Genomic DNA, 22,942 nt, shown 5'->3' with positions numbered 1-22,942 from the left:
CTTTTTGCCAGTTCTCTCCCAATTGCAGACACTCAATCCTCTCCCTCCTGCTTTTCCTGAGGGGTCTCTATCTCCCAGGAGCAGCATTTCGGGAGTGGGGAGCGGAGGAGGGGAGGGTGGGTGGTGGGCAGAAAATGTCCCTCCTGCTTTCTGGAGTGCCTTCCATCAGTGGAAAGGGGCAGCCTTTGGATCGCAATCCATCTGTGGTTTTGTCAACCCTGACTGGTCCCTGGAAGGCCAGATAATGAAACTGAGGCTCAAATACTTTGGCCACCCAATGAGAAGGGAGCACTCCCTGGAGAAGACCCTGATGCTGGGAAAGATTGAAGGTCAAAGAAGACGGGGACGGCAAAGGATGAGATGGTCAGACAGTGTCATCGATGCAACGAACATGAAATTGAGCCAACTTCAGAGGACGGCAGAAGACAGGAAGGCCTGGCGAGATCTGGTCCATGGGGTCGCGGAGAGTCGGACTTGACTGTGCGACTGAACAACAACAAAAACTGGGGGTGTCTTGAACTCATGGAGGAGAGGAGAACACTGTAAGCAGTTTTGGGCAGAAAGGTGGGGCATACATGAAGTAGACAGGCTGTGTGAGCGCGTGGCCCGTGTGTATCTGGGCTTTTGGGTACCCTTCCAGCTCTGCGTTTGAGGGAGAGGAATAGAAATTCTATCCGCTAACATACACCCTCCTTCCGACTCATGGTGGCACAGGACTCTGTGGGTACCAGATTCCAGCTTTCTAGCTATTTCTTAAACACTCCTGTTTTTGTTTCTGGCAGAAAAAATCAAACTGCTGCTGGAGGAGCTTTGGCTGTGTATCGACAGTTCCACGGGGAAAGGCCCCATCAGCAGAAGGGAGGGCTCTTTAGGTGAGCTCAAGTATATTGCAGCCCAGAGTTCCCTGGGCAGCAGATCCTTCCTTGCCTGCTGCTCGTTCTCCTCCGAGAAAACTAAAGCGGCGCTAAACATTTTCTTTCCCTTCTCTAACAGCCGGTGTTCACAATCATCCAGGACCCCGTGGGAAAACAAGTAAGTACCTTGAGAGTGATGCATTTCAGTAGAGTTTCCATATGGATATAGTTCAAATGCAAGAGGCCAAATACATTCGTATCCACTAGCTGTGGGGGAGCGTCATGGGACTGATAAGGAAGTCTCGTCTTCCAGCCTGACTCTCTCACAAAATGAAGAAAGGGCTTTTTCAGTTGCTTTCCCCGTGCTCGCCACTAGAGTTCAGAAGGGTGCTGCTGCTTTGATGGGATTTCTGGCGCAATCCTGTGAAATCAGTGAGCTTAGGCTGGGGCAGCGCTACCGTTAAACTCTCCTGTCCTTTTGAGGGGTAGTTCCCAGTTTCTTCCAAGCATAAAAGGAAGTGGGGCAGTTGAGCGTGTGCCCCTTGGCTGTCGCATATCTCCGTAAAGGGTCCCTTGTTCCTTGTTTGCATGGGCCAAGGGAGATCTTTGCATAAGGTGCAGGCAAACCATGCTGATGTGTAAAAAGAACGAATTGCTTTTACCAAACAGGTAAAAGTTACTTGGTACAAAATGAGGAGGATACTGAACAAGTCAGTGTTTATGCATGGACTAAATTCATCCTCTTGCCCTAAATGTGAACTTTCCCCCTGTTGAAAAGACCAGAAGTGTGCATCAGAACTTGGCTACAGCCGTTCTTACAGCTCATGCCTCTTAGCAGGCAAAGAAAACCCTTCTCTTTGTAGAGCCAGTTTGGTGTAGTGGTTAAGTGCGTGGACTCTAATCTGGGAGAACCAGGTTTGATTCCCAACTCCTCCACTTGCAGCTGCTGGATGACCTTGGGCAAGCCATAGTTCTGATAAGAGCTGTTCTTGAAAAAGAGCAGTTTCTGTCAAGAGCTCTCTCAGCCCCACCTACCTCACAGGGTGTCTGTTGTGGGGAAGGGAAGGGAAAGGAGTTTGTAAGCCGCTCTGAGACTCCAAGTGAAGGGCGGGGTATAAATCCAATCTCTTCTTCTCTTCTTCTTCTTCTATCTCATAGTCTCCAGCTTTCCTCTGTCTCTCCATCCTCCTTAAATTATTGTCTGAAGGAAGGGTTCTCCCTTCCCCATCTTAAAACTCCTGTCCTATCCCTGGTGGGATTTTTCTGGGCTATTCTGCTTGCCCCTACAATCCATTGAGAACCACAATCCAATTGGCTGTTGCTTGCAGTGTGATCTGTGAACTGACTGATGCATTTCCTGCCAGAGCAGCTCAGCATCCCATTGCTGTCTAACCTGGGGGAACTAGCTGTGCAGGGGAGGCCGTTTCAGGTTAACTTTGGAGCATATCAGCACTATGGATTTAAGCATTTTTCCCTGTAGTGCTGTGGGTTTCAGTACCACGACTAGGGTTGCCAGACCTCCCGGTTTGCCAGGGGTCCTCCGTTTTTTTGTTTTTTTTGGGGGGGGGGTTTCTATATTTGTATATGAGGTATGAATGGGCCCTTGTTTGTTATTTTAATTTGTGTTGAATAAATACATGTATAGTTTTGTATGTTTCATAATTAGATTTTTAGAGTTGGCCCTCTTCTATTCTTGACTAACCTTTTAAGGTTCTGAATTCTAGGTTTTAGGTTCAGTTTTTTCCCCTTTTCTCTTTTTTGTCCTTTCATTGGTACAATGGGACATAAGTATATATGTTCGTAGAACAAATTTAGAGTCCAGCGGCACCTTTAAGACCAACAAAGGTTTATTCAAGGTGTGAGCTTCCGTGTGCAAGGCACACTTTTTCAAATACATTGGAATGGTAGGTAAGGTTCTAAACTTATAGACAGGGACTTAACAGAAAATTAACATGTCACATGATGTTTAAGATATGCAAAGCCAGAAGTAAATAACGAGCTAAGGTTATAAGGTCAACAGTTGTAAAGCAACAAATAGGTCAAAATAGCAGATAAATGTCTAAAGGTGTCTTTTCTAATTCTGCATATCTGCATACCACTCCCCCTCAGAATCCCCCAGCTACCCACAGGCTCAGAAAGGATGGGGGGACCCCCTAGACTAGAGCAAGCGTTTTGGTCAGGAGTAACAATCCAGTTTGGCAAGCCTGGGCTTTTTGTTACCCTCAGTTTTCAGGTGGGAGAAAAACTCAGAATTAAACTAAACTGTAGGTAATCTTTCTGTCCCATAGAAGCGGTGCAGAACCCTCCAAAACCCAAGAGAGCTCGAGGAAAGTGGCCTTCTCGTTGTTCTTCACCAGAAACCTGTACAACGCAAACTTCTTTGACGTCCTTGCAGATAAAGTTGGACAGCAGGCCTGCCGGGCATGTTGGCCAGATGGGAAATGAGGCCATGGAAACGTCCGAGGCCCGCACCAACGATGGCGCGGCTTCCCGAGGCCAGTCTCCAGGTCTCGACATACGGACAGAGCCATCAGCAAGCAGCCTCAGTCTTCTCAGCAAGGAGCCAGAAGAAGCTGGTGAAGATCTGGCAGAGATTTTGAAGTGGGTTAGGCCCCTTCCTCGCCTCCTGTCTCCCATACAGTTTTCACCTGCCACTATCCCAGTAAGTTCCAACAAAGCCGCGACGTAATGTTGTGAGGGAGGTGGTTCTTATAAACTGCAGCAAGCCGGCTGCGACTGGGAGACGGCAGAGGTGTTCCTGCATCTAGTGAGTTTCTAAGCAAAACTGTTTAAGTACTCGAATTAAGTGTAGGATCCATTGGAGACACCCGTAAATGGTGGTGACTCGCAGTGCAGTTCGAAACAGAGTTACACCCCTCTAAGTACATTGACTTTAATAGAGTGCAACACTGGGCACTTAAGCCATCAGGCAGACCCTTCTGCGAGTGCCGGCACTGTCTAAACGTCTCGTTCTTGGTGGTGGAGCCCTCGTCATGGGCCTTGTCTCTGGAAAGTTTCGGCAGGCCAGCTTGGTTTGGTCTTTTCCAAGCAGAGAAAGTTATGCAGCCCTGCAGGTCCAGGCAGAATCCAAAACCAGGGTCAGAATGTTGTTTCTGACACTTTGTGTCAGGACCAACCAAGCTGACATTAGAAAAGAGCAAGAGTCCCGTTGCACCTTGAAGATTAACAAAAGTTGTGGCAGGGGATGAGCTTCCGTGAGTCACTGCTCACTTCTTCAGATAAGAAGTTGACATGTAACACTGCGTGGGCATTCTGCAGGGGGGGGAAATCTCCTTTACGCCATTCTAACCTTTCTGAATTTTGCAACATCTAGCCTGACCTAGTAGCTCAGGTCTTGTGCAATGCTCTGTGCCTTTTGGTTGGTCCTAGTAGAAGGTGTTCCATTGCTTGGACTTTGTGCTTGCTTTGGGAACCAAGACCATCCTGAACCAGCACGCACTTGAGGAAAAGTGAATTGTATTCCAAACTTCTGGTGTTTTATTGGCCTGTATCTTACCACTTCACTCAGCCCAGTTCGAAGCCTTCCTCTGGTGACTCTTCCAGTCCCCTCTTACTGGAGGGGGACCTTAGGCTGGGTCACGCATTCAGCCCTGGCCGAGCAGAGTTGTAGCCTGCAGTCCGTCGGAACCTGCAGGTAGTACGGATTTGGGAATCATGGGATGCGGCCTTTACTTCTGATTGCCTTGTATTGATTGGATAACATGGGTTTTGATTGCTAGCCGCGTTGGAGCCACTTCTACAGTATTTCTACGGAATGTGTTGGGGTATAAGTCAGAAAGAGCTGCGGTGGCTCAAGTGGTTAAGACGCTGAACTGCAGGCTGTGGAAGGTCAGTAGTTCAGCGGTTCAAGACCCGGGTGCCGCAAGACAGGGTGAGCTCCTGTCTCTAGTTCCAGCTCCTGCCAACCTAGCAGTTCGAAAGCAAGAAATTGCAAGTAGATAAATAGGGACCACTTCGGTGGGAAGGTAACAGCGTTCCGTGCACCTCGGTGTTTAGTCATGCCGGCCGCATGACCACGGAAACGTCTTCGGACAGCGCTGGCTCTTCGGCTTGGAAACGGAGATGAGCACCGCAACCCTAGAGTCGGATTCGACTGGCTTTTGAGCAAGGGAACCTTTACCTTTACCTATAAGTCAGAAGCAGTCACTGTGGCGGTGGAGAGAGCAGCAGCTTATAGGTCAAAGTTTGTTTCTGCTTCCCACAATTCCTGAGGTCTCTGTCTTGTGGGGCATGTTGCCCTGAGAAAAGGTATGAAAAAAGGAAGACAAACGTCTAAAAACATAGACAAGCAGGTACAAAAGTACCAGAGATCTCAAAAATGAGAAATGGGGTTATTGCCAAAATCCGAAACAAGCGGCACCTTAACCCACGCAACACTGAAACATGTACGCATTGAAGGTTTATAACTCCAATGAGAATTAGACCTGAGTTGTGGTTTCAGTGCGTATTCACTTACGGATTTCTTTTTCAGTAACCATGACTAGTAGTTGGTAATACAGTCATTACAGTAATTTTGTCTATATACTGTGTAAATGTATATCACCTTACCAACTATTCTCTTTTATCTCTTTAAGGGCATGTTATTTGGAGAACTAACAGATTCCAGTGATGAAGAAATGGACCAGGAGGCTCAAAAAGTTGAAGACATTTTAGAAAACCATGATCAGAGTGCACCAGATGCTTACACGGCGTCCAGAAAGAACCCAGCAGAACCACTGAGCGAATATGACCCTGCTGTTGTAAATAATGAACGCAGTGATCCTTGTGAGTTACCTGGAAGACCAGCAGTCTTAGAGCATAACAAGTCAGTGCTACGTTCTGACCCTCTGGCAAAATCAGGACTGCTTAGTAGGACAGGTGCCAAATTTAAGGGTGGAGAGAAGCATCTAGAAGGAAACTGTGAGTTTATGGAAAGGAACCCAGAAATAGCATTTCACAGCACAGAAAACGTTGCCAAAAGTACGGCCGCTGTGACAAAAACAGAAAACAAGACTTCTGCGTGTGACTTGATGTCTGTTGAGTGCCTTCAGGAACAAGAGAAAATAGTTGAACCAAGACCTTTGCAGGAAGTGGCTACAAGTCGCTTTGAACGAGCGCTAAATGAGTCTAGTGACGTAATAAAAGAAGAGAAGAAGGGAGACCTCACGGGAACAGTAGAAGCATCCGTGTCTCCTCTTATAGAAGGCGATCAGCCTGCAACTCAAAACGGTAGCAACCCACAGGAAACTGAAGAGCCTGCCTTAGCTACTGAAAACGCCCTGGTAGCTCCTGACAGAGATGGCCCCAGTAATGTGTTCAGAGTGGCAGTGACGAAAGAGGGCTCCGAGGACATCCAAGTGGAATCTGATTTGGGAAGAGCAGGACCTCTTTCCGAACATACAGCCTCTGAGCAAAACAGCGCAGAAGAGCCGTGTGCGTGGCGTAATGGTGAACCAGAGTCCACAGACAGAGGAACAAATCTTGGCAGTTTTAGATGTCATTCTGAAACAGATGGTCACATCGATCGGGTCCAGCACGAGCATGCTGATGCTGCGCTCATGCCGGCCGTGGGAAAAGATGTTTGTGCCTCTGGCGTATCCATCAAGAGGCACTGGGCAGAAGAAAATGGCAGCAACATAGATGGATGTTGCAAAGGTAGCGAGCATGGCACAAATGAAAAGGCTGAACTGAGCAGTGCTGATGCTTTGAGACCAAAGCGTAATAATACACAGGCAGCCAATGGATGGGAGAATTCACTGTGTGGCTCCAGTGAAATGGTTCAGACCAGGAATGAATGCAGCACTGCACCTTCTGCTTCTAAAAACGAAGAGGGCGATCAGCTAAAAACGGAAGTTGAAAGTATTGTAAGCAAAGATGGAATGGCCGGACGCATCTTAGAGGAAGCGCCATCACTGGTCCTAACAAAAGGTTGCCTCCATCTGGAAGACCACCTTGACAGAAAAGATTCTAGTCGATCGTTACAAGAGGAGTCAGGCAATATGACTGTTCCTGTGTTACCAACCCAAGTGTCTGTCGCCAAAGATGGTTTGTCGCAACCTGAGGAACCTGTGCGAACGAACCAGGCAGCCCCTGAATTGGAGTACGTCACGAGAAATGCGCCAGAACTGGAGCCGTTTGACAATCCATATGATAAGTTGGAGTCTATGCCTGTAAAACATAACATTTCAAATAGCATTCAGTCATTTGGGGTTACAACGAAGGATAAATGTTTGACATCAGAAAGACTTGGGGAGGGTGGTGGTGAACCTTTGGAAATCGCCACGGTGGGAACTACAGGGCTGTGTACAGCAGTGGAATGTGAAAAGGGAACCTCTTCAGGGATTGTGCTTGAGCGACCTGTGCAGTCCTGTTTGATAACTGGAAGTTCACCAACTGCTGCACCATCTCAAGAGATGACGATACCGAATGACAAGTGCATCTCACCTAAGCCAAGGAAGAGCTCTGCGGAAGACACGGAGATGATTGAGTGCTGTGTAACAAATGAGGCTATACTGGAAGTGGATCCTGATGGAGGTTCAGCCCAGTTGATGCAAGACGCGTCACAGGCAGAAAATGCAGCTCCCCAAGCAGTCAGCCCCGTCGTGCTTGCCGTTAGTTTAGAGCCTTCTACAGCATTGTCTTTTGGCGGAAAGGGCCCAGGTCGTGATGTGACTGCAAATGGACAAACTTCTGACCCTTCATTTATGGCTCCTTCGACCAGAGCTGATCACACCGATCACTGTAATGACAGAGAACGCTTAATGGGTAAAGAAGCGGATGGGGAACATTCCGCAGAAAGCCGTCACAATGATCCAGGTGAGGTAGAAGTCAAAAGAGCTGGGGAACGGTCAGCCAGCTGTGAAACCCGGGCACTGGTTGACGTCAAAGGATGTTGTGAGGAAATAAATAGTAGAGAACTTCTTGAAGCACCCTCTCCAAACAGTGCTAGCGCAGTGCACACTCCTTCAGTCAACTCAGACCTTGTAAGCAATGACAGGGGGCTTATTACTACTTCCAGTGAGGTACTAGGGAGTCCCTCGGAAAACTGTACTTTAGGACAGCCTCTTAATGAAGCCGTGTCTGAAGAAACTGATAAAACATTGAGCAGGGAGGCGAGTTCCAGAGAGGCTGACGGGGCTAAGACCCCAGACGATGCTGTCACGGTGCTGGACGTCTCTGCCTCCAGTTCGTCAGAAGAAGACTATCCTCTCAGAAAAGTGAATCCCACGAAGAAGCATTCAAGGCTCCTGGCATCCAACGAGGAAGTGGGTACTGTCCAGAATGACCAGGCAGATGTACCAGACAACGTGATCGTTTCTTCCGGCGTGCACGAGCTGTTGCGTCTTGCAGAGGATGCCTCTCCGAAGGATGAGCAGGCACACAGCGGTGACTCCTGGGCTGAAGAGGCCCCCGCAGAGATCGCGGAGCACTCATATGCAGCACCGTGGAGCCGTGAAAAGGGCTCCTCGGCACTGGAAGCCTCTGTACCGGACGAGAAGGAAGCGGGTAGAAGTGTTGCTCTGACAAACAGGGCAGAGGCGGATCACAGGCAACCTGCCTCCGGGAAATTGTCTGCCAGTGATCTGGAGGCGAACGGTGGCATACTTTCGTCTGAGACGGAGCCCAGCAATACCAGTACGGAGCCCTCCGCGGCAGGCTCAACTTTGAGCGCCAAGCAAGAGAGGGCCTCTGCTGCTTCGGGGCGGAGCTCAAAGACAGCACAACACCATTTAACATCCCACCATCTTGATGGCGGCACCGGCACGCCCCTTAAGAAAGAATACCGCACTAAAAAGGATGCGGAAGCTCTTGCTGCTGTGACCAGCGAGGATTCCGTACCAGTGGATTCAGAAAATCCTGGCACTGAAAAGCAGGAAGTCACTGAAAAGCAGGAAGTCACTGAAAAGCAGGAAGTCACTGAAAAGCAGGAAGTCACTGAAAATCAGGAAGTCACTGAAAAGCAGGAAGTCACTGAAAAGCAGGTAGTCACTGAAAAGCAGGAAGTCACATCTCAAAACTCAGAGTTGCTCGTCGAACCTCCCGAACAAGATGGAGCCGAGCAAGTACACAAACCGGCAGAGTTCATGAACGTTTCGGCAAAGGCGGGAGCGGGAGGTGGCTGTGTCAAGCTCCTCCCGAGAATACCCAGCCGCGCAGGGAGGAGGAGAAGTCGGCAGGACTCGCTGGCTGAGACTGTTGTAGCCAACGCAGACACCTCCACACCCGTGAAGCACTTTCCAAAGACCCTCAGGAAAATTAGGCAAGAGATGGGGGCCCCCTTGCCCCCCTTGCTCCCGCCTTTGATAGCTACACCTCCAAGAAGTGCTCAGCCCGTTTCCCCGATAACGTCCTCCTCGAGCCAGATTTCTTTGCCGTCCCCTCTGAATGAACCAATCTCTCCTCTGTGTGAAACTCCCCTCCCTCCTCTGATGTCGCCCCTGTCGGATAAACTGAAACAAAAGCGGCCTGCTGCTCTGCACGCCACTCCGTCGCCCTCTGAGGTGTTGGTTGGTGAGAGGACTTTGTCTTCCCCTCTTCAGTTCTGTGCCGCCACTCCGAAACACGCCCTTCCGGTCCCGGGCCGGTTTCCCCCTTCCGCAGCCGGCAGTGCCGCTCAAGCCGTGCCCCAGGGAAACTCGGTGAAGATTTTGGACAGTATGTATCCCAAGCTGTCTGCCCGAGCCCTAACGCTCAACATCCTCAAAGGTAACATTCAGCTCAGTCGGCCGTCTGCCTTAGAGGGCAAAAATGTCCCGCTGCCCATCCACCAGATCAGCGGCTTTAAGGAAATTGCTTCTTCCTCCACTGCTTTTGTTAAAACCGGGACCACTTCATTTTCAGAGCCGCTGTCCTCCAGCGTGGGCAAGGCTGGGAAAAGGATGCCGGCGTCCTCAGCTATGCCCAAAAGTGCCAAAAGGCTACGGCTAGATAGCGAGTTGTCGAAACCAGACCCCGGCGAGGAAGAGCTTTCCGTTGGAGATGCCGATCCCGGCGCCCAGGGCCCTGCGGGTGAAACGGTCTGTCTTAGCAATGGGGATGCCATTCTGCCAGTGGGCGATTCCAGCTGGATTTCGCCAGCGGAAGAAATGGATCCCGATGACAGAGCTGTGACGGTCGCACTGGAGAACATGTCCGAGTCCTGTTTCGACCTATTCCCTGTTATATATAGCCGTGTCCATGTGGGCGGTACATTAAGCATCCCAATAATGACAGATGAAGAGAAAGAAGTTGTGTATGAATTTGGCATTGCAAAGAAGGTCGGTGACATGGTGTCGTTCCCTCCCCCCCCCCCCCCCCCCTCAGCCCGTTCTGTGACCAGTGTAGAAAGCAATAATGCAAAGTATAGAGCTTTCTGGACTCATTGTTGGGACCATAGCAGTGCCAGGGGAGGCGTATTTATTATTTATTTAAATTTATAACCCGCCCTCCCCGCGAGCGGACTCAGGGCGGTGTACAGATGGGGCCAATGCCCAATACATAAAACATTAAAACTGCATTTTAAAAACATTCAATACAACATAAGTGCTCTCCCTAATATCTAACAAGGGGACAGATGACGTCATCAGGATGGTATCAGAGCCCTTCTGCCTACAAAGCTAGAAAGCAGCAGCCTTTGACATGCTTAAATTGTAAAAGAGCTAACTATCTGGAGGTTTATCGTTCTTGCCTGATCTGAATGACGCATTTGGGTTTGCATGGCTTCCCCCCGTCCCCCTGCCCTTATTTATTCTTTCAGTCCCAGACATCACTGTGGTGTTTAACCTAAAGGGCCTCCTGTTTCTTGAATTCAGGCTCACCTTTAAACATGCCGTGCTTTCTGCTCCCCTTCTCAATCCCAGCAACGGATCGTCTGTTCCACAGGTCAGTGGTTACAGGGATCTTCGTTCACACTTTACATGAATTCACTTGCGTGGGAGAATCCGTGCATTGAGGCACTAATCCCCACACTGGCATTAGAAGGGGGGCAGAACGGAATGCCGTATACCTTCACGAAGGCAAAGCGGCAGCTCTTCTTGAGAGGATGATTCACTTGCAAGGGGTACAGTCAGTTGCACAAATCCAATTATGTCAGGAAGAACTGACGCAGGCAGGGGGGATTCAGTCTGCCTAGGTGTTGGTTGCTGCAGAATGTAGCCGTCACCTGCTCAAGGGTCTTCCCTACAATTGTCTCTAGGTCTCCCACAAACCTTCATGGGAGGGAGAACTGCTCTAAGCCCGTGTTGGAGCCTGCAAATTTCTTTTGTTAGCATCTTGCATTCATGAGATGGTACCTTCCACCAGGGGAAGGCAAAGTGGATGGAAGTTTTGATTTGCAGAAGCTTCTGAAAATAGGTTAGGCCAGAGCTATTTTGGGGCAGAAACGCACAGGAGCGGGAGTTCCGGCTGGCTCCTGAGTTGGCCACGCCCGGCAGGAACTCATTAGCATAATAGGCCACACCCAACAGCAGACACTCATTAGGATTGGCTACATTAGGGGTGTGTGGCCTAACATGCAAAGGAGTTCCTGCTACAAAAAAGGCCCTGGATTTTGACAACAAAGTAAACAGAATAAGAAGCAAAAGGTGGGTGTGGTTGGATGACTGCACTTCTGGCAACATGTGGGGTGTGGCCTAATAGGCTAATGAGCTGTGGTGTCATGGGTGTGGCCTAATAGGCTAATGTGTTTCTGCTGTTGGGTGTGGCCTGTTATGCTAATGAGTTCCTGCTGGGCTTTTTCTACAGAGAAAGCCCTGGGTTAGGCCATGATCAAGGAACACTGAACCCTTCTTAAATCAGGTGTTTGGAGATTAGTGGAGATTCATCCCCTATGCGTGTTCTGAAAGTTTGTTTTCATTAGGCTAGTAGTCACGTGTTTCTGTTTCGTGTGCAGGGCCGGCTCCAGCTTATTTTGCACCCTAGGCGAGGATCCCTTCTGCCCCCCCCCCCCCCCCGTGCACCCACCAATTTTCAAAAATAAATGCATTTTAGGAAGAATGAAAAACACAAATAATCAAGAAACTCCCAGAGGATTGGGCCGGGTGCAGTTTGGTGCCCCTAAGGGCCGTCCCACTCTAGGCGATCGCCTAGTGAGTGAGCCGGCCCTGTTCATGTGGATCGCTTTTATTTATGTGTTCAAACTGTTGTAAACCACTTTGAACAACAGTTGGAAGGGGCAGAAAATATTAATGACAGGCCGGGGGCACTTGCTAGGTCGATGGAGGAGGGGAATCTCATCTGCCCTCCTGGCCCCTTTCTTGGCCTTTGAACCCTCCCGCTGGCCAGTCCTCCAGTCAGCTGGGCACCAGTGTTATGTGATTTCATCAGCATTTTTCATTGGAGGTTTTTTGGGGGGCTAAAGAACACCTTTTTTAAAAACCTCCCCCCCCCAGATTTTTTTCTATATCCAGGCGTTCTGGGATTGCAGAAAAACCCACCTTCTCTATACATGGCCCTGTTGCATGGATATTTTCATCCGCATTCTAGTGCCGTGTTCTGAATGAAATATATTGATAAATCCCGGGTTTATTTAGATGTCTGCAATCTCTTGGGAAAGATTGCAGCAAACTGTGAGCCAGTGGGGCCATAGCTGTGTGGGCCAGGCAGGAGCTCGCCTCTTTATGGAGCTGTGAATTCCCTTCCCGCAGGAGTAAGGTCTCCTAACTGTGTAACTTTTCGTGGCTCATAAAATCGTTTTTGTTCACTGAAGATGCCTGGCTCTTGACGCTGCTATCAGCCACGGTGTTTTCATTTGCCCCTGCTGTTTTATGTAATCACCGATCGTCAACTTTAAGCTTTGCAATGTATCTTACCTGTATGCTGCTTTTCACTTGGGCTGTGCTTTATAATGCCGTCAGTCTGCTTGCTTGCACTGATCTGTCCTTCTGTAATTTAATAATTGTCTCTTTAAAAAAATTGCTTGCCCTTAAAAATCATCGTAAGGTCTTTTCGTGGGTAATGTCTTAAGTAGCAAGGGCTAAAAACATAATTCTACCGGTTACAGAGCTTAGCTGAGCCAGTCTTGCACGCTATCCTGAAGAAGCTGAAGCATCAAAAGGCATCCTTGGAACCCAGTTACATTCAGTCTCTGTGCAGGGTGTACGTTGGGATATGTCGGCAACTGAGGGACCTGGAAAGAGCACGCCTGTTTTGCTACAGTCTGCTCAAAGAAGGTATGGTGTGGCTTGGTTGTCAGAATGTTAAAACAGGCATATTCCGCATTTCATTTTCCAATTTGTGATCTGATGAGCCAGTTTGGCATAGTGGTTAAGTGCATGGACTCTGGGAGAACCGGGTTTGATTCCCCACTCCTCCACTTGTAGCTGCTGGATGACCTTGGGCAAGCCATAGATCTGACAAGAGCTGTTCTCTCAAGGGCAGTTCTCCAAAGAGCTCTCTCAGCCCCACCTACCTCACAGAGTGTCTGTTGTGGGGAGGGGAAGGGAAAGGAGTTTGTAAGCTGCCCTGAGACTCCGAGTGAAGGGTGGGGTATAAATCCAAGCTCCTCCTCCTCCTCCTCCTCCTTTTCCTTCTTCTTCTGTTCTCTCTGAGCTCTCTCAGCCCCACCTACCTCACAGAGTGTCTGTTGTGGGGAGGGGAAGGGAAAGGAGTTTGTAAGCTGCCCTGAGACTCCGAGTGAAGGGTGGGGTATAAATCCAAGCTCCTCCTCCTCCTCCTCCTCCTTTTCCTTCTTCTTCTGTTCTCTCTGAGCTCTCTCAGCCCCACCTACCTCACAGAGTGTCTGTTGTGGGGAGGGGAAGGGAAAGGAGTTTGTAAGCTGCCCTGAGACTCCGAGTGAAGGGTGGGGTATAAATCCAAGCTCCTCCTCCTCCTCCTCCTCCTTTTCCTTCTTCTTCTGTTCTCTCTGAGCTCTCTCAGCCCCACCTACCTCACAGAGTGTCTGTTGTGGGGAGGGGAAGGGAAAGGAGTTTGTAAGCTGCCCTGAGACTCCGAGTGAAGGGTGGGGTATAAATCCAAGCTCCTCCTCCTCCTCCTCCTCCTTTTCCTTCTTCTTCTGTTCTCTCTGAGCTCTCTCAGCCCCACCTACCTCACAGAGTGTCTGTTGTGGGGAGGGGAAGGGAAAGGAGTTTGTAAGCTGCTCTACGACTCCGAGTGAAGGGCGGGGTGTAAATCCAATCTCCTCCTCAGCAGATTGGATCTTGCAGATCCATTCCACTCGCACAGGCAAGTGCTTCCTCTGGTGGAATGAGTCCATGAAATCCAACCCCAGTCTGTTGCTTCGGGCAGATGTCTAGTTCGGAGAACTGCCAACCACCTGAAGAATTCACAACCCCAGTGAGGATGTTCAGCCTGGGAAATGATTGGACTCGTTATGGTGGAGCGCAAGTTCTTTACCTCCACTATGCAAACTGGGCCTCCATATGAGTGGCTTGTTGTACACAGGGGCTGGTCTATGCGATTTCCCCACCCTCTGGAGTTGGGGAGGAGTTGGTTGCCTGGGCCTCCCGATCTGCAGATGTTAAGTTCTGTGTGAAATTCCAAATAAGATGAAGAATCAGAAGGCGTCCTTAGGCCATAATCACAGTTCCTCCGTGGGGTGCTCGTTGGGATATGGTAGGAAACAGTATAAGGTTGAAGAATGTGTAGAACGACGCATCACGTATCAAACGATTAGAATGATTCCCTCTTTTCATTCTACGAAAAGGCTTTTTATGGGTTTTATTATTTTTGAGGACTAGGGAAAGACTTTATTTCCAAGTTCACATTTTTTTAGCTCATGACACATTTACCGTGCAGGCCGTATTCCCCACCCCAAGTTGGTAGGCCGAAGAATCTTTTTGTAGCCTCCTGGCTGACATGTGTTACAGGGCCTACACATTTGGCCCAAACTGGAATTTTGCATTGTGTCTACTTTTATTTAGTAAGATAATAACCAACCGGCGCTCAGCCTGTTGTTTGAGACCCAGGGGTCTTGGAACTAGAATCGGGCATTGCAGCCCACTGAGTTTTATTGCAGAAAATGCAGAGGACCCAGTGAGAGCCCTTGGCAGCCTGGTTCTTTCACTCACGTATCCCCTGGCGGGGATCTTACATATGAAGGTAAAGGCAAAGGTTTCCCTTGCTCGAAAGCCAGTCGAATCCGACTCTAGGGTTGCGGTGCTCATCTCCGTTTCCAAGCCGAAGAGCCAGCGCCGTCCGAAGACGTTTCCGTGGTCATGTGGCCGGCATGACTAAACACCAAGGCGCACGGAACACTGTTGCCTTCCCACCGAAGTGGTACCTATTTATCTACTTGCAATGTCTTGCTTTCGAACTGCTAGGTTGGCAGGAGCTGGAACTAGAGACGGGAGCTCACTCCGTCATGCGGCACACTCGGGTCTCGAACGGCTGAACTACCGACCTTCCACAGCCTGCAGTTCAGCGTCTTAACCACTTGAGCCACCGCAGCTCCTAATCTTACATATACATGTAGATAAATATCCATCTTGTAAAAGAAAAATAATAATAATCTTGGACGTCTTGCATCTCGGAATCACGCTTCTCTATTTTGATCTCTTCTCTTCCCCACCAGACTTTCCCCAACCTGCCAAGTTAATGTTGTTTATGGGAAACATGTGGAGTGAGATATTCACTTCCGAAGGTGTGATCAACAAAGCTGTCCAGTTAGTCACCAGAAAGCGTGCCAGAGGACAAGTGCTGAAATGCCTGAAGGCTGTTCTGAAGTGGGAAGAGGTAAGGGGGGCTGGGCGGGATTATTCTTTGGTTACTTTGCACGTATGCAGGACGGAGACTAATTCTCAGATAGATTCAGGTGGGGGTGGCCGTGTTGCTCTGAAGCAACAGAACGAAGTTTGAATCCAGCGGGACCTTTAAGACCGACAAAGTTTCATCCTGGGCATAAGCTTTCGTGTGCATGCACGAAATTAAACTTTGTTGGCCTTAAAGGTGCCACTGGACTCAACGTTTGTTGTAATTCTCAGATGTGTGAGAGAGGGACACTAGAGATCACGTGTTACTTTCTGCTGAGCATAAATCCTGAAATCCTTATTTCCCATGCTCCGTTTAAAAAGCGAGGCTTGCCATTTTCCAGGGCGGTAGAGCAGATGTCACTGGACAGGAAATGAACCGGAGTGAGCTGCTGCTGCTGGGTACATAGGCCCGTGGTATTTAACAGTTTTCTTAAGCCCTCCTCCCTCACTGTGAACTTGGACCGGTGTAACGCTCCTGATCCATTTCCTTTTAGTTAAAGGAACAGGTCACGAGATCACACCCGTCTTAACATAAGAACATAGGAGTCGCCAATGTTGGATCAGGCCAAAGGCCCATCCAGTCCAACACTCTGTTATCACACAGTGGCCAGAAATACCAGTGCCATCAGGAGGTCCACCAGTGGGGCCAGGACATTAGAAGCCCTCCCACTGTTGACCCCCCCCCCCAAGCACCAAGAAGACAGAGCATCACTTGCCCCAGAGCCCCTATCGATACCTTGTGGCTAATAGGGGCCACTGATGGACCTCTGCTCCATATGCTTAGCTAATTCCCTTTTGAAGCCATCCATGCTTGTAGCCGCCACCACTTCCTGTGGCAGTGAATTCCAAGTGTTAATCACTCTTTGGGTGAAGAAGTACTTCCTCTTATCCGTTCTAACCCGACCGTTAGCTCCTGAAGTGCTGAAAGTGGTGATGAAGGGCTCACGGACCCTTCCCGGTCACCTGCGGGGAGTGCGCCCTGTTTGTCTCCCTCCCTGAGGACAAGACAGACTACGCTTGTCAGAAGTGCATGTTGACAGGACGATTAGAGGAGAAGGTTCGAAGCCTGGAGGAAAGGATGGTGACTCTCCATGAGATCAGGGAAGGGGAGGAGTTCGTTAACAGAGGCCTTGGATGTCCTGCATAGGGAAGGAGAGACCGGTCAAAGCGACAACAGTGAGGTTGACTGCCCTAAGAAGACTCCTTGGAGCGAGACGGCACTCTGTGCCATTAGAACCGAGGGATCGATTCCAGGCTCTTGCGGTGGAGGAAGAGATGGGAACGCTGCCAGTGGGAGTATCACAAACACAACGAAGACGGGGAGGACAGGGAGATACGAAGAAAGAACACTGGGAGGAAAAGGAAGGGGTTGGTCATAGGTGACTCCCTGCTGAGGGGTACGGAATGTCCAGGCCTGACCCCCCCGGCCCCAGAGGTGTGTTGCTTGCCGGGGGCGAAAATTAAAGAGATTGCAGACAGGATCCAAAAGCTCATCAAACCCACAGAGCATTACCTATTTGTGAAGTTCTCTTCCCTTTATGGATTTGGGAAAGGCTCCATGTGGGGGAGGCAGGGAAGGTCTACCTTCAAGATAGACTCTTACAGGAGTGGGGATGGCTCTGTTCTAAAAGTTTAATGAGTCTTGCTCAAAAGAAGAAAGCAATTAGAAAAAGCATTTCCGTTGCATGTAGTTTAGACAGAGTTTGTTCTTTGGGTCATCGCTGGGCAATTCTGCTAGCAAAAAAATTAAGCTTTTCTTTTCTTTTTTACTTTTCTTTTTTTTTTATTTCTAAAAAAAAAGAATAGAAGAACAGAAGGGACACACAACTCAACATCCAGTAATTCATTTAGAGAAAGAAGGTATATAGTGCATAGAAACAAAAATATTACAGCCATGGCTTATCTGCACACAAGTTTCTATAAACCAGTTTGGTGTAGTGGTTAAGTGCGTGGACTCTAGTATGGGAGAACCGGGTTTGATTCCCCACTCCTCCACTTGCACCTGGCTGGATGACCTTGGGCAAGCCGTAGTTCTGATAAGAGCGTTTGTAAACCGCTCTGAGACTCCAAGTGAAGGGCGGGGGATAAATCCAATCTCCTCTTCTCCTTCTCCTTCTCCTTCTCCTTCTTCTTCTTCTTCTATAAAAGATTTCCAAAATACATACAGAGAAGCATGTCCGCTGTAGAGTGATGCATCGCCACCCCCAAAGCCAGCTCGGTTGGTTTGGCATAACCAAGGTCAACGTTCTCCAAAAGGTCTTCCACTGAATTCTTCCAACATACAAATCTGTCAGGGGTGAAGCTAACGCTGCCTGTTCCATTCCCCTAGAGTCAGCCAGTGGATGTTGGCATGATGATCTCCAGCTTGCTCATGGCAATCCAGCTGTGTCCACAAATGGAATTTCGGGCGAGTGATCAACATGGAGAAGACCTGCAGGAGAGCATGTGGGAATATGTGTTTGCAATCGATCTGCTGTGCTCCCATCAAAAGTGGGTTTGGACCCACGATCATATCATAAGGTATCATTAGCTTTCCCCCATCAGTGTGTTTTGTCTCCTAGACGACGACTTCTGGTGCTCCCGATCCCTGCAGTTCTGATGATGATACTCAAGATGTCTGTGAGCACGTCTGTTGAGTCCCGTTGCAACTCAAACCATTTCACTGGTGCAGGGCACCCTTTGTTTGTTTGATTAACAAAGCACCCTCCCCGCAAGCAGTCTCAGAGCAGTTTACACCAGTATCCTCAACAATCATTTGAATAGCAAATTAAAACAACATAAAAATCACTGATCTTAAAATCACAACTACCATGTAAAATGACCTGTTCGGGTGTCAGTCGCATCTGAATACAGCAGTGGTGCCCCGATGTCAAATTAGAACCAGGCCACTGGTTGCGGGTTGGCCGGGAGAAGGGAAGGATGCCCGCCGCCTTAACCGAAAGCTCGGTGGAAGAGCTCCGTCTTGCAGGCCCCTGTGGAACTGTAATAGATCCCGCAGGGCCCTGATCTCATACGGGAGCTCATTCTACCAGGCAGGGGCCAGGGTCAAGGCTGGACGGACATCCCTGGGGCTGGGGACCACCAGAAGATGTTGATTCATGGAGCTCACTCACTGGACCGGGGCAATCGCAGAAGGGGGGGAGGGAGGGAGGGAGGGAGGGATGAAGAGCTAGCGGCAGCTGGCTCCACCCCACTCCCCTCGCTCCCTCCCTCTGGCTCCACAGTAGATTGGGTGGCCGGGGGCGAGACGAGGAAGAGCAGATGGCTGCCAGGTCTGCTGTGCTTCCCTCCCTCTGGTTTTGGGGCTCTGAGGGCACCTGGGCCATGGCAGGTCTGCGCCCGTGGCACGGCTGGCGTAGTGCTGCTGGCTGGCCTCCGGGCCCCAGAAGCCCTTGGGCTGGGCCTGTCACTGGTACAGCTGGGAGAGCTGTCTTGCCACATTTTTATCCCGCCCTCCTCCCAAGGAGCTCAGAGTTTGCCCTTTTATCCTTGCACAACAGCCCTGTGAGTTAGAACAGACCTAAGGGTTCACGGGAGTGGCCCCGGGTCACCCTGTGGGCTTCATGCCAGGTTGGGGACTTGAATCCAGGGTTCCTGGTTCTTAATCCATTGGCTCTCAGACTGCAGCTTGGGCTGAAAAGGAGTTTCGGCTTCTTTTACAGGTAGGGATGAGACCAGAGGGAGAAGGTGGAACTGGGTGAAGTGGGAGGGGAAGGCTCTGGGGATCCCTTAAAGGGGGGGCAGACCTACGTTTGCCTCTCTCTGTGGGTTGCGTGCGGCAGCCGTGAATTACAGCCTCTTTTGCCCTCTCTGTTGGGGAGCTGCAGAGTAGCACCGAACTACTTTGCAAACTTGGCAAACAGGCGCGAAAAGCATATAGCAAGTGTAGACGTCGGTCCCATTTCAAAACAATGTAGGGACTACAGTCCCAGTTCAGCGCCCTGACCACACTAGAAGTTGGTCCCTGACGCTGTTCTGGATTGCCCAGGGACTGGCGGGGGTCCCCAGAGCCCGAGGCCCTGCCCTCCTGGCCGAGAAGCTGCCGCAAAGCCCCTTGGCTGCTACTGCTCCCAGCCCTTTCTGTGTTGGAAGAGCAGCGTGACCTCAGTCAACAGGCATCCACTCCAGATCGCAAGCACTTGGACCCGCTCCTTGCCCGTGTGCATGGCCATTGAGAGTTCGGCCAAATGTTTTCTTGACGCACCTGAAGTGGCTCACCTCAGGTTGCCCGGTGGGTTGTGCCTTTGCCTACGGGCAAACGTTGTTGTGGCGTTTGTTTGCAAGAGGAGGGTAGACAAAGAGGCTTTTGCCTGCCTCTGCGCTGGTTCCACGAGATGCACAATATGAGAACGGGATTGTTCCTGCGATGGGGGCCAAGGCCGGTTCGGGGGGAAATTGACCAGGGGCAACTCCTGAATTCTTGGAGGGCCAGTCGCCTGTCCCTGGCAGATGGGGTAACCGAAACATTCATGATCGGAAGCCTGTGTGTTCCTATGCCCTTAAATACGGATAGGTTGTTTCCCATTGTTGTGGGTGCTTTTGTAAATCAGGCATTTCTCTAACAACTGCAATGGCTGCAGGGTGTGCAGCAGGGTGGGGGTGTTTGTTTTGTGCTTGACATGACGCAATGTTCCCGCTAAGCTGTGGAGTCTCATGAGCAAAAATGCTACTTTGTGAGCTGCTGGCATTAAAGTTGTGAGCCAGACATTTGGCTGCTGCATGAATCAGTTTGCTCTGGAGCCCCATCCTCCCTGAGCTAAGACAAAAATGTGTGAGCCGGAGGCTAAAAAACTGTGAGCTAGCTCACGCTAACTCAGCCTAGAGGGAACACTGGACATGAGTGCGTTTGGTGGGAGCCTGGCAAGTCATGCAAGTCCCAAGGGAAGCCGGGGGCCCGTGCGCATGCACATAAGCCCCCCCACACACACACTTGGATTCATTGCCCATTTCCTTCTGCAGTAAGGAGCTCTGGCCTATCATGGATAAGTGGATAAAGAGCAGGCAGGGCGGTGGAAACGCTTCCTCCCCTTCTGATGTAATCGTAGCAACGGTGCTCCGGCTGATTGGTGAGTATGTGGCGCTGAAGACCCTTCTCCGCAGGTACCGGGCGGCTGAGGATCCTGCCTCGGTTTCCCTATGAGGAAGATGATGGTTCTCCCTTGGCTGTTGCCGTGTAGCCGTGTCTTTGTGATCCACACGCTTCATCTGTTTGCACAAACAGCAAGAGCGGGGGGGGGGGGGACCTTCAAGACAAGCCAACAGCAGCACAAACCGAACGAATAAAAGCACACGACTGACTGCTCCTTCGGGCACGTAACAGAAGCCCACCGAGGGCAGGGAAAGGCGAGACTGGAGCCCTTCCCCTTGACATCTCCTGTTTGGCATGGGGGGGGGGGCTTTCCTACAAAGGAGGGTGAAGTTCTGCTGACTCAGCCACGGTTTGAAGTGGGACGACCCAGGCATGGGGGAGAACGGGCCTTCACCCTCCACCCCTTTCTTTGCTTTCTTAAAGGTCGCCTCAGCCAAATCGGACTGAAAGAAGGCTTTTCTCCTGCTGTAAAAAATATCAGTTCGGTTATCGGAGCTTTTTTGCAACATGCCAAAGAGAAAGGTAACGGTTTCCCTGTTTCTGTATTTTAATGTGCCGGGGATGGCGGCATGCCTGCCAGCCATTGTTCTGGGTTGGAAGGGGATTGCGGGATGTTCACGGACCTGGGGCCAAGGCAGCGAGGCTCCGAGCGATGCGCTTTCACACAGGTCGGCTTCTGTGAGGGGAAGCGAAGGCTAAGTTTGCCTTCAGAAGCCAAGGGTCTCAAGGGCCAGATGCCGGAGGAGATTAGTGGCTGTGCTTACTCGTTAACGTATTGCCTGGCTGCAGGTTTGCGACTTCCCTGATTTCTTTGGCTTGGTGTCATTTGCAGGTGTGCCCTGGGGTGTCCAGTTGGCAGCGGCGTACGCACTCTGTGAGTTGGGCACGAGCAGTCCGTCGGAAATATTAGATGCCATCAGAGCTTGGGAAGCAGCGAGCGGAAACAGCCTTCCTCCAGCCATCTCCAGCGGCATAACCGAAGTTAGGGGCCTACTAGAGCAATAGGCTGATCATTGGCATCCTTTGCATCTTTTCCTCCCCCCCCACAGAGGAGAGCTGGTCAGAAAGAAACTTGCTTGCAGCGGCATAAAGCAGTACAGGAACAAAAGCTCTCCGCCCCTCTTCTCGGAGGCCAGAAAGAAGCAAGAGATGTTCATTCATTGCTCTGAAGCCAAAACAGCAATTGAGCAGCGCTGTGTCTTCTAGCAAGAAAAAAAGAGAGGCATGGTCCTATGAACACGATTTGAACCAGGGGGAAAAACATTGCTCAACTATGCAAATAAGAACTGCCTTGTCAATGGTCTTCCAGGGTTGGATCCAGTGCAAGGATCGCCCCCCCCCCCCGGCATCCATTTCCAACCAAGGTAAAGTTTATTCCTTGGGTCACAGGACCTGCAGCGTGTAATAGCTACTTGGGCAGGTAATCTGCAGAAAGTCACTCCCATTTTTTCCCCTCTTCCGTCAAGAAGGGTGATGTCACCCCCCCTTCCTCCTCCCCACTGCAGCCTCCCAACCCACGTGGCAGCGGAGGGAGGAGAGGAAGTAGGGAAGATCCACAACCATCGCCGCCGTCCACTCTGCAATTGCCGGATCGAGCCCTATGAATTCCGGGCTCCTGAGATGAATTGGTCTCGTGGTGACCCTGCCAAACGCTCTCCAAATGAAACTTGCACCAAGCGTGCTGTCAAACCTTGACTTCCTGTTTTTTAAACGCGTCCATCTTGCCTGCTCGTTCACCATCTATGTTGAAATACGCGCTGGTTTCCTCAGAGAGATCTAGGCGGGTTGGCGGAGGGGCTGCTGCTTGGAATACATACTCATCCCGATCTCGCCTGTGGGAAGCCAGTTTTATAGGGGTTTTTTGCATCAAAGGAAACCTCCTTGACCTGAAATAACATTACGGCGGAAAACATTTGCACGCCAGGGGAAGTGACGCGCCCCTCGGACTGCTTTCGCCTTCCTCAAACCGTTTTCTGTCGAGGGCCTAAAATTATTAATGTGTGCCTCTATAACCTCAAGCAGAAAGCACACAATCTTGACCAAATCATGTCCGTCTTGATTTAGTCTCCTAGCCCACTTTGATTGTTTAATGCAAGCATGACTTGATTTGTCACTTTGCATGTACAGATTCAGAGATTTCCTTCTCTGTGAGAATGTGTATTATAGGTGGCGTATTGCTATAATGTGTTTCACATTTCATGTTGTTCCACTTGGGGAATTTTACTTGTACATAGAAACTGATATGAAAATAGACACCTTGCCTTGTTGAAACCTAAAATGTAGCTTTGCTTGTATTTTGACTTTTTTATATG

At 50.1% G+C, this 22,942-nt stretch overlaps 2 protein-coding genes across 2 annotated transcripts in view; both read left to right on the top strand.

The window, feature by feature from the left end:
* Positions 1–15,387, top strand: part of LOC107123744 (little elongation complex subunit 1-like) — a 20,913-nt gene extending 5,526 nt beyond the window's left edge. The window contains exons 4-9 of the mRNA XM_015427081.1: positions 783–872; positions 994–1,032; positions 3,143–3,516; positions 5,450–10,111; positions 12,835–13,008; positions 15,364–15,387. Coding sequence (XP_015282567.1) covers positions 3,289–3,516; positions 5,450–10,111; positions 12,835–13,008; positions 15,364–15,387 — 5,088 coding nt within the window. The 5' untranslated portion in view covers positions 783–872; positions 994–1,032; positions 3,143–3,288. The remainder of the gene's footprint in view (positions 1–782; positions 873–993; positions 1,033–3,142; positions 3,517–5,449; positions 10,112–12,834; positions 13,009–15,363) is intronic.
* On the top strand, positions 15,370–22,942 carry ICE1 (interactor of little elongation complex ELL subunit 1). The gene is made up of 5 exons (XM_015427085.1): positions 15,370–15,524; positions 17,871–18,061; positions 20,501–20,607; positions 21,054–21,152; positions 21,463–22,942. Exons 1-5 carry the CDS (start codon positions 15,387–15,389, stop codon positions 21,633–21,635), a joined length of 708 nt encoding a protein of 235 aa, XP_015282571.1. The 5' UTR covers positions 15,370–15,386; the 3' UTR covers positions 21,636–22,942.

The sequence above is a fragment of the Gekko japonicus genome, unplaced genomic scaffold (assembly GCF_001447785.1).
Source record: "Gekko japonicus isolate JY-2015 unplaced genomic scaffold, Gekko_japonicus_V1.1 scaffold458, whole genome shotgun sequence".
Classification (NCBI taxonomy): Eukaryota; Metazoa; Chordata; class Lepidosauria; order Squamata; family Gekkonidae; genus Gekko; species Gekko japonicus.
The sequence above is the reverse complement of the archived record's forward strand: the minus strand, read 5'-3'. Positions and strand labels throughout refer to the sequence as shown.

Coding starts and splice junctions, on each gene's coding strand:
- ICE1 (XM_015427085.1), top strand. CDS start 15,387: ATGTTGTTTATGGGAAACATGTGGAGTGAGATATTCACTTCCGAAGGT. Junction 18,062..20,500: donor ACCCACGATCATATCATAAG/GTATCATTAGCT, acceptor TTCCTTCTGCAG/TAAGGAGCTCTGGCCTATCA. Junction 21,153..21,462: donor GCAACATGCCAAAGAGAAAG/GTAACGGTTTCC, acceptor TGTCATTTGCAG/GTGTGCCCTGGGGTGTCCAG.